The sequence below is a fragment of the Chiloscyllium plagiosum genome, chromosome 27 (genome assembly GCF_004010195.1).
Source record: "Chiloscyllium plagiosum isolate BGI_BamShark_2017 chromosome 27, ASM401019v2, whole genome shotgun sequence".
NCBI lineage: Eukaryota > Metazoa > Chordata > Chondrichthyes > Orectolobiformes > Hemiscylliidae > Chiloscyllium > Chiloscyllium plagiosum.
In genome coordinates, this window is record NC_057736.1 from 26,554,565 (window position 1) to 26,565,823 (window position 11,259).

General features: G+C 39.7%; 1 protein-coding gene across 3 annotated transcripts in view; it reads left to right on the plus strand.

Annotated features, from left to right (window-relative positions):
• Positions 1–11,259, plus strand: part of LOC122563674 (protein argonaute-3) — a 133,033-nt gene that overhangs the window by 56,091 nt on the left and 65,683 nt on the right. For all 3 annotated transcript variants that reach the window (XM_043717723.1, XM_043717724.1, XM_043717725.1), the window contains 2 exons: positions 4,340–4,460; positions 9,399–9,613. In XM_043717723.1, coding sequence (XP_043573658.1) covers positions 4,340–4,460; positions 9,399–9,613 — 336 coding nt within the window. The remainder of the gene's footprint in view (positions 1–4,339; positions 4,461–9,398; positions 9,614–11,259) is intronic.

Consider the following 11,259-nt stretch of genomic DNA (forward strand, 5'->3'; position numbering starts at 1 on the left):
TCTCTGGCACAAAGAAAGTCTGAGGCATTCACTGTTGCCCTCTTTTTAGAAAAGTAGATAAACATGGGGAAAGGCCAGGGCTGTGAAATAAGTCCTTTTTTTTTTTAAAAACAGTTCAGCCACAGACGAGCACAAACGTGATGGATTTTGTGACCTCCCTCTTTGCTGTAGACACCTGTGTCTCTGGACAAGTAAGGCACTATTATAAAGTATATAGGTCCTTGAAGACCAGAGTCCAGAACCGAGTCACAGTCTAAAGATGTGGAGTAGGCCATTCAGGACTCGTGGAGAAAGTGAGGACTGCAAATGCTGGAGATCAGAGCTGAAAATGTGTTGCTGGAAAAGCGCAGCAGGTCAGGCAGCATCCAAGGAGCAGGAAGAAGGGCTCATGCCCAAAACATCAATTCTCCTGCTCCTTGGATGCTGCCTGACCTGCTGTGCTTTTCCAGCAACACATTTTCAGCATTCAGGCCTCATGACAAATCGCTGCACCCAGAGAGTGGTGAGCACATGGAAGTCTGCCACAGAAAGCGGTTGAGACCAAGCCATTGAATGTTTTCAAGAAGGAGTTAGATATAATTATTTGGGGCTAAAGGGAACAAAAGGTATAGGGAGAAATTTGGAACAGGGTACTGAGTTGGATGATCAGCCATGACAATATTGAATGGCAAACAGGCTTAAAGGGCCAAACAGCCTACACCTCTTTTGTGTTTCTGTGTTAATTCCAGAATTAGCGTCGCTGTAGGCACAACCTCTGATATCTGCATGACTCCTCTTTGGAGTTTGAAATAACACAGATATTCTGAGTTTGTGCAAGATCTAATTTTGTAAATAGATGATAAGAAAGCCCAAGGTAAATGTCGCCAACTGTGTTACCAAGAACTTAGACCTAATATAACTTAGAACACTAGAAATACAAGAGAGGCTATGAAGAATTCTAGGAGGTTTCAGATTTTAATAATCTAAGATGTGGAAGTTGTAGCAAACCAGGAATAGAGGAACAAAGAAAATTGGAGAAATGTACAAAAAGCTGGATTTTGAGCAGTGCAAAGACTTCACCGATTTGTAGGACTGGAAAGATCACAGAGAAGAGTTAGGCTCGCTGACTTGTAACTGTTGACCATTTTTCCATTTCTTGGAACAAGATGTACAGAGCATACGTTGTTTCCTTTTAAATTGAGGGTCATTCAGAAGATTAGAGTTGAAAATGTTACTAGTTCTGTAAAAATGCTGGTCAAGAATAAATTGAAACGACAGCATTTCTATCCCTGAGAATGAAAAGTAGCACCGAGTTAGGTGCTTTGTCTCATTACACTTCAATCTCGGCAACCTTCCATCTTGTGGGACGTAACGTAAGAATTAAGAATAGGAGTAAGTCCTTCAGCCTATTACACCTACCTCTCATTTTCCCATATTAAACTCCATCTGTCAGGTTTTGCCTACTCACTCAACATATTTATATCCCTTTGCAGATTCCTTATGTCCCGATCATCAATATGCCCTCACTTATTTTTGTGTCATCAGCAAAGTTGGATACATTCCACTCTGCTTCCTCCTCCAAGCCATTAATATAAATTGTAAATAATTAGGGGCGTAGGGCTGATCCTTGTTACACTTCACTAGTTAATCTTTCCAACCTGAAAAAGACTCCTTAATCCTGTCACTTATGTTAACTGATTCTCAGTCCATAAAGTTTACCCCCAATTCTGTGATCTCCAAGCTTGTGTAATAACCCTTTAAGTGGTACTCTACTAAAAGTCTCCTGGAAATCCACAATTTATCTACCTCTTCCGCTTCAACAACTCTGCTTGTTATATCCTCAAAAAAACTCTAGCACGTTTGTTCAAATATGATTTCACATGTATATCCCTTTCACAACACCAGGCAGAGTTGGCTGGCATGGATTGGGAATGAAATTAAACAGAAAAGGTGATTGAGAAACAATGGCAAATGTTTAAGAAAATAATCCATGACTCGCAGCAAAAATGTGTGTTGGTGTGGAAGGAAGATTCTAGAAATGGGATAAACCCACCGTGGTTAGTTGGCAAGTTCAGGATAGTGACAAGTTGTTAAAAAGTGCATCAAAGGTTAATGGTAAACTAGCTGATTGGACAAGCTTTAGTGATCAGAAAGGAATAATGAAGGGAAAAAATAAACTGAGCGCAAACTATCAAGTAATATAAAAACAAACTACAAGAGATGCTTTAAATAAACCAAAAGGAAGAGAGACCAAAGTAAACAGGGGCACCTCTGTAAATGAGACTGGGGAAATAAAATGGAGGGAGAGTGCAGAAGTAAACAAAGTAACTCACCAGAGGGGGAAAAAAGTACCAGTCAAAATAGTGGGGATAAAGTTCTATAAGTCCTCTGGACCTGAAGGTTGCATTCGAGCATTTTAAAGGAAATGGCCCCAAGATATTGAATGTACTAATAATAATCTTCCAAGAATCTTAAGTTCTGAAAAAGTCCCAGCGGGTGGAAAAACTGCCAATACGATATCTTTATTCAAAAAGGGAGGAATCTGTCAGCCAGTTAGCTAGACATCAGTCGTTAGGAAAATGTATATTATAAAGATGTAATAGCATTTAGAAATGCATCATAAAATCAGTCAGAGTCAAATCATGCCTGACAACTGTATTAGAGGTCTTTGAGGAAGATACAAGTAGAATAGACGATGGGGAATGAGCAGGTGTAATATATTTGAATTTCCAAAAGATGCTTGCTAAGGTTTTGTACATGAGACTGCTTAATAAATTCAAAGCCATTGAGTTGGGGATAATATATTAGCCCCAGTAGTGAATATGTTAACTAATGGAAGTCTGTGTCTGAGATAAGGGAGACCTTTTCAGACTTGCAATCGATAATTAGTGGAGTGCCATGGGGAACAGTGCTGGGACTACAATTACTTACAATATATGTTAATGACTTGGATGGGACAGGTGAGTGTACTGTTGCCAAGTTTGCAGACAAAAATAGATGGGAAGTCAAGTAGCGAGGATGTCTGAGCATCTATAGGAGGACATAGATTAAATGAGTGAGCAAACCTTGCAGATGAGAATTAATGTGGGAAAACAAAATTATGCACTTTGGCCAGAAGAGTTGAAGAGCTAAATATTAAATGAAGAAAACCTTAAAGTTACAGCACAGGGTGATTTTTTGGGGTCCTTGTGCATGAATCACAAATAAGTTAGCATACAAGTTCAGCACATAACCTAGTAAACCTTCTCTAGAATACCTCCAAAAGTTGGTACAGGTACACAATCCTTTGTCTGAAATCCTTGGAGCCAGTTGTTTTTCAGAGTTCAGAATATTTTGGTTTTCAGAACAAATGACATTTTCACAGTGAAATAAAAAAAATCTAACAGTAGACGCACGTGTGAATAGTACGAGTGCAGAGACACAGTTGTCACCTGCCAGTGCTGGGCCACACCGCCACGTCACATCTGAGTGATGTGGTTCAAGTGAGTGTGGAGCTGGGTCACCTGTTCGCGCGCCAAAATAGTGCTCGACACTCCACGCTCCACAAAATTTCGGAGCTATCCGCTTTTTAGAATTTCAGATTAAGGATTGTTTACCTGTGTATGTTTTCATAAATAGAAGCAAAAACAATTTGTGGTCTGACAGGATTTAGCTTTAGCAAGACCACCTTATTTTTATCCTCCATTCCCTTTGAAATAAAGGTCAACAGTCCAAATGCCTTCCCTTTGACCCCACTATGAATCTCAAGATGTCCAGATGTTATCCTATCATATCTGACCTTGCCTATCATGTTGTTGTGGAAAGAGATCACACTGAGCAACTTTGGAAGACAGCTATTTTTCTGCCGAGTTTAAATATGCTGGCTCGGCTCATATTGTTGTATGCCATACTGAGAGCAGTTAGGGCAATATTTTGTGGTCCCAGCATTTCTCTTGTGGCTGCCAGACTGAGAAAATCATATCAGTTTTAGATCTTCCAGTTCTGATGCCACACTGAGATTCAATAAGATCATTAGTACTCATTAACTATGCCATCATGTAGTCAAAAAGTGTGGTGATAGAAAAGCACAGCAGGTCAGGCAGCATCTGAGGAGCAGGCGAGTTGACATTTCAGGCATAAGCCATTCATCAGGAATGCTATCATGTACCATAGTCATTTGGTACATTCCAGGAAGTAGTTGCCTGTGGAAATATGACTATATATTGACACAAATATGAGTTACTCACTCAGATGGGAAGAGGGTTAGAAATTACCTTGTATTGTATAACTGCTTTGTTTATTATTAAATAGAATGTTGAATTTTGATTCTTTTTTGCTTCTTGTACTTTTCTCATTTGTCACTTGTTCTGTGTTATTGTAGGGAAGTAGTCGACTCTATGGTCCAGCATTTTAAAGTTCAGATTTTCGGAGAAAGAAGACCTGTCTATGATGGGAAAAGGAGTCTCTACACTGCAGATCCCATTCCCGTCAGCACCACTGGAGTAAGTGCTGCTCAAATTTATTTAAATAAATTTATTGCCTGTTCTGCAGTATATACAACGGATAGGTTAATTACTACTAGACATAAAGTCGAATGCATGTAATTATTGTACTTATTTTAACTGGGAATCTTAATTTGTGTCAGAAAAGGAATTCTTATAAAAGTTTCAAGTTTCAAAAGTGCTCTGGTGGCTGAAAGTCTGCTTGTGAGCACTTAGCTATTTTATGGACTTTGGTTTATCCTTTCTTTTCAGTTTCTTAGTGACACTAGTAAGCAAATTTATTAATTCAAAAGAAGACTTATTTAAATAAGATGGGTTTAATGGTTAAGTTATGAAATTAACAATATGGTTGCTAAACAATTGGTGCCTTTTTTCATTCATCAGTTCTGGTAAATCATTCCACATTGAGTGCCATTTTCAAATTTGCTTTAATGGTGGATGATCTTGAATTTGTCTAGCATGTAAAATGGTCATCCTAAGATTATAGTGTTTTGCATGCTTTGCCCTTTTAAATTCTACCTCTCTATGCTAGATTTTCTTTGGGACTTGCACTCAGAACGACACTTTCCTTTGAATATTTAGGTCATGTCTCACATTTAGCTATTCTGCATAGCAGTCAGGAACAAGAAATATGCCTTTTGCCCACGAACTAAACAGAGAAAGTTCCTAATGATACAAACAGCTTTGATTGCCAGAAATCAGTGCTGCTGTCCCATCACTAGCAGAATAGCGACCATCCACGAAACAGTGGTACAAACTTGAATGGGACAGTGAATGGGTGATAAGTGTCCACCTAAACTGAAAATGCCAAACCCCATGCTACTGGCACCAATCTAATCCACACCCTAACTGTCTAACCAGCCCCTGAGAGTTCAGGTTGCTTTGGTAATAAATTATTTTACATGCATATTGTAGCGTGGAGCTTTGCATTATAATAATAGAGACACCAATTTATTTCCTTTTGTTATTCACTTGTGGCGTGTGGGCACTTCTGGCTGGACCATCATTTATACCCTATCACTAGACACCCTTGATGGTGGTACTCTGTCGTTTTGAACCATTGCTGTAGGTAGATCAAGATGCCATTATGGAAGGATCCATTTTGACCCAGCGAAACTGGAAGAACAGCAGTATATTTTCCAAGTCAGGATGGTGAATGGTTTGGAGGTTGGTGGTTTTGGTCTGACAAGGGATTCCCCCCGCCCCACCTTCTTGCCCCCCCCTTGCCATTGACTGGTTTTGGAAGTATTTACAGATTGCTACTCAAACTGTCTAACCACATTATGAATGCATAATGGGACTTGAACCAGAAACTTCACATCAAAAACAGGGACACTACCACTTCACAAGACCATCTTATTCTTCAGTTACAAAGCTGAAAATATTACTTCAAGTTTCTCCCTCATTCAAGAGGCTACCAGTTAATCTATATCCAACAACCTGCTCTGCAAACATTCTAACAACTATTACAAGTTCCACTACAATAGTCTAAACAATCCATAATTTTTTTCTCTTTCAACGTAAAAACATAGCGATAAAGTTCCCTCAATTATCAATGTTCCTTTTAAAATTCAGACATTTGCTTCAGTGCACAGTCCCATTTTAAAAAAAAAAATAACTGCATGTTATTTATTACAGGAAAAAGGCCTACACACTTGTACCTCTTATTTTGCTGCTCCTCACACAGTTTGTGGGAAAATTGGTATCAATGTATTACTTTAAATTCCAAATGTATAATTTATTCATGAAATAGCTGTAAATCCTTGAAATTCTGTTTTAAAAACATGGGAGGAAAATGAGGTTTGGGTTATCATTTGGCCCTTCTGTTTCTCGTGTGCGTGCTGCTCCCTACAATCCTATCTGAAAGCATAGAACTTGCTTTCACATGTATGCTGACTATGCCCAGTGCTATCTTTATAACTGTTATCTCAACACATCCACAATCTCTAAATTATCGGATGCTTGTCTGATATCCTATACTGGATGTGCAGAAATTTCATTCAGTTCAATACTGGAAATTGTTTTCTGTCTTCTAATCCAGAATCCACTCACTAGCTACTGACGCCATCTTTCTCCCTCCCAATAATCTTCAGACTAAACAGTCCTTCCACAAATTTGGAATTACAATTGACATCCAAAGATGAATTTCTGACTTCATTCACTCCACCAGTAAGACTGGCTGTTACTACCTCCATAACATGGACTAATTTTGCCCCTGTCTTGGCTGATCTGCTACTGAAACCCTCGTGTATTTGGTTGACTGAACTATTCCATGGCTGGCCTGACATATTTTACCCTTTATTATTGTTAACGTATTTTTCTAATTAACCGATTCAGAAATGTTATACACACTTGTGGAGCAGATGGAATTTGAACCCGGCCTCCCAGTCCAGAGATATGGGCACTACAACTGCCCCATGAGAGAACCCCTTATTCTTCCCTCTAAAACTTTGAAGTCATCCAAAGGAGTTGCCCGTACCTTAATTCACACCAAATCTTTCATATGAATCAAGTGTTTTTTGATCTACCTTGGCCCCTTGATTAGGCTAACACTTCATTTTAAAACCTTTGTTCATATTTTGTTCAATCTCTCCAGGGTTTCATTGTCTCTAGCCACATCCTTCTGAGATATTTGCACTGCTCTGATTCTGAATTCTTGAGCATTCCCAACATAACTTGTTCACTTCTTCTGCACTTCTTGTTGTCTAGGCCCTAAGCTCTAGAATGCCATCTGCTCTTACCTTTTTACCTGGGTAACTTCTTAAAGCCTATTTCTTAACCAAGCTTTTGGTGTCATCTGACCTAATGTTTCTTTCAGCAGCTTGGAGTCATATTTGTTTAAAATTTTCTTTCAAGCACTTTGGGACATTTTAATGCTTAAAAGCTCCAAAACCGTGTTCAAGTTCATTGCATTTTTACTTGAATCTGGATTAACTGTCAGGGATGTTAACAAGTGCTCAGCTCTAATTACACCCACTGACTCCTGTTGGCACAAAAAGTCAACTATTACAAATGTGGTTCTCAAGCCTTCAGCTTTTAATTGCTACTGAACATTTTAGAAGTACAAAATTAAAATTGTTTTCAATTTCTTTCTTTTTCCCCTTATAACCCTATCATTCTCTCTTTATGTTCCATACTTGATTTGGTATTGTATTTATCCAGGCCTGATATGCACTTCACATGTGTGCTGTTCATTTCACAAACTTCAATCTGGTTAAGGAGGTACACAATGATTGCCTTATTCAGTCAGGCATCAGATGCTATTTTTCTTGCATTGCACCATTACTAATATTTCAAGCAACTTAACATCCCCTGCTTTTAGAATTTGAATATATAGGGGCTAGTCTTAAAAAAAAGTTAACATGACACAAAATTAATGTTAAACTATTTTCCATTCCCTAGTGGAGTTATAGACAGGATCACCATATAATCCACGTCCTCACTGCATTTAATTTATTCCTTGTTGTTCAGCACAGACTTACCTGTGAAATAGCTTTGAATAAATGAAGGTTTAGCACTCTTCTTGTACACTTGTTCACTTCCCTACCTGTTTTATTATTTTTGTGAATTTTACAGTGATAAGTACTCCCAGGTCACCTATAGCACACATAGCACAATATGTTTTTGTCCCCATTTGAGTAGAATATCTCTACTACACAATATAATTTTTCCTAACACATGAAGTTCACTGTGTAGTATCTAAGAGACCCACAGAACACTTGTACTCAAGTTGGTCCTAGTTGGCTCTGTAATTAGATTAGCTAGTTACAGTGTGGAAACAGGCCCTTCTGAAGAGCAACCCACCCAGACCCACTCCCCTACACCTAACACTATGGGCAATTTTAGCATGGCCAATTCACCTAACCTGCACATCTTTGGACTGAGAGAAAACCGGAGCACCCGGAAGAAACCCACACAGACACTGGGAGAATGTGCAAACTCCACACAGACAGTTGCCCGAGGTGGGAATTGAACCCGGGTCTCTAGCGCTGTGAAGCAGCAGTGCTAACCACTGTGCCACCGTGCCACCTACAGTTCCTCTCATTGCTCCCACATCATTCCCATTATTTCTCCAGCAAGATCACCTTACAGATGGACTTCCCTCACTGTTCTTTTTCTCAATCAACATCCCACTGCCACTAATAATTGGCAACCTCGTTACAATACCCAGTGAGATTCATCCACTCTGAATCTCCCTTGGTTCTTTAAACTATAAATGTTCCTTTGTCGTCTTTACAAATGGAAGTTGCCAGAAATGTATCTGCTTTACAACTCTTCTAAACATGCATCAATCTTAGTTATAGCTTGTGTTCTTTTTTTCTACATGATCTCTATTTGACTAAAGCAAGACCAGCGGTACTCCTTTTATGGTCATGTGTAAGAACTTGACTCTTGAGTTTCTGTAAGTTTCAATCTGGGCCTCTGTCTCCATGGAAACTAAATCACATGGGCCTGTTTCTGAATGCAGTTCAGCATGATTTCAGCATCACCCATTCTTGGACATTGTCATTTACTTCTAAAGAAATGTTTTAGTAGTCTCCTGAAGTCGTGCATTTGGAACAGCATGCTCCAGAGGCCATCACAAGATCAATCCACCGACCAATCAAAAGTGCAGATTGAAAACTTGCATACTGTTGTTATCATAAATTGTTACAGATTTTGTGCTGTTGAGTGACATCAATTGAGATTGATCCAATCCATTTTCATGTAAAATCTCTTCCAACCAGCAAAATAGACTATACCTTTCCTCCCACTGTTTGGACTGTATTTGAGCTCAGATCTCAAGAATGAGATGTCATTTCAATAACCAATTGCTATAGAGGCCCTTGTATTTTTGACTAATTTTCTGTTTGTAAATATTTAGCAGTAAACTTATCTTTATGTACTTAGCTAAAGAAATTTAAGTCACAGGTTGTCTTAAAACATTTATTTTTGCAGGTGGATTTGGAGGTGACGTTACCAGGAGAAGGGAAGGACCGAATTTTCAGGGTGTCGATTAAATTTGTTTCAAGAGTGAGCTGGCATTTGCTGCATGAAGTTCTGACAGGCCGCAGCATGCCAGAGCTGCTGCCTGGGTTAGACCTGGACAAACCACTCAGCACAAATCCTGTACATGCTGTCGATGTTGTCCTCCGACACCTCCCTTCCATGAAGTAAGTATCAACTTGAATTTTTTACTAAATTCTTGATTTTTTTTATTGTTGTTTTCAGTTTCTCAATCCACCGTGCGCGCGCGCGCACGCGCACACACACACACACACACACACACACACACAATTATTTTTTATTGGAGTTATTAGTCTTTTAGTTTCCCCTGTGCCTTTGTATGTCTCTGTGTATCCTAAAAAGATAGATAGCTAGTGAATAACGTCTTCCTCCATTTCTGCCAGGGTTGCACTATAAGCAATCGGAGCCATACATATATGCATATATATCTAGAGAATAGTCATATAGGGAAGCATATGTCCAAACTAAGTTCTATCATTGGTAATTTATGTTGGTAATTAAAACCTTTCCTCCACTTTGTTGTCCTATTACAAAATGGGCTACCACATTACCAGGTAATATATCTTGACAATAGACAATAGGTGCAGGAGTAGGCCATTCAGCCCTTCGAGCCTGCACCGCCATTCAATATAATCATGGCTGATCATTCCTAATCAGTATCCTGTTCCTGCCTTATCTCCATAACCCTTGATTCCACTATCTTTGAGAGCTCTATCCAACTCCTTCTTAAATGAATCCAGAGAGTGGGCCTCCACTGCCCCCTGTGGCAGAGCATTCCACACAGCCACCACTCTCTGGGTGAAGAAGTTTCTCCTGAGCTCTGTCCTAAATGGTCTACCCCGTATTTTTAAGCTGTTTCCTACTGCCAGAGTGTCAAATCCTTTCATATTCTTATACGTCTCAATCAGATCCCCTCTCAATCTTCGAAACTCAAGGGTATACAAGCCCAGTCGCTTCAGTCTTTCAGTGTAAGGTAATCCTGCCATTCCAGGAATTGACCTCGTGAAGTCTCAATCAATCCCCTCTCAATCTTCGAAACTCAAGGGTATACAAGCCCAGTCGCTTCAGTCTTTCAGTGTAAGGTAATCCTGCCATTCCAGGAATTGACCTCGTGAACCTACGCTGAACTCCCTCAATAGCCTGAATGTCTTTTCTCAAATTTGGAGACCAGAACTGCACACAGTACTCCAGATGTGGTCTCACCAGGGCCCTGTACAGCTGCAGAAGCACCTCTTTGCTTCTATACTCAATTCCTCTTGTTATGAAGGCCACCATGCTGTTAGCCTTCTTCACTACCTGCTGTACCTGCATGCTTGCTTTCATTGACTGGTGTACAAGAACACCCAGATCTCTCTGTACTGTCCCTTTACATAAATTGATTCCATTTAGGTAGTAATCTGCCTTCCTGTTCTTGCTACCATAGTGGATAACTATACATTTATCCACATTAAACTGCATCTGCCATGCACCTGCCCACTCACCTAACTTGTCCAGGTCACCCTGTAATCTCCCAACATCCTCATCACATTTCACCCTGCCACCCAGCTTAGTATCATCAGCAAATTTGCTAATGTTATTACTAATACCATCTTCTATATCATTAACATATATTGTAAAAAGCAGCGGTCCCAGCACGGATCCCTGCGGTACCCCACTGGTCACTGCCTGCCATTCCGAAATCGAGCCATTTATCACTACCCTTTGTTTCCTATTAGCCAACCAATTCTCAATCCAATCTAGTACTTTGCCCCCAATACCATGCGCCCTAATTTTACTCACTAACCTCCTGTAT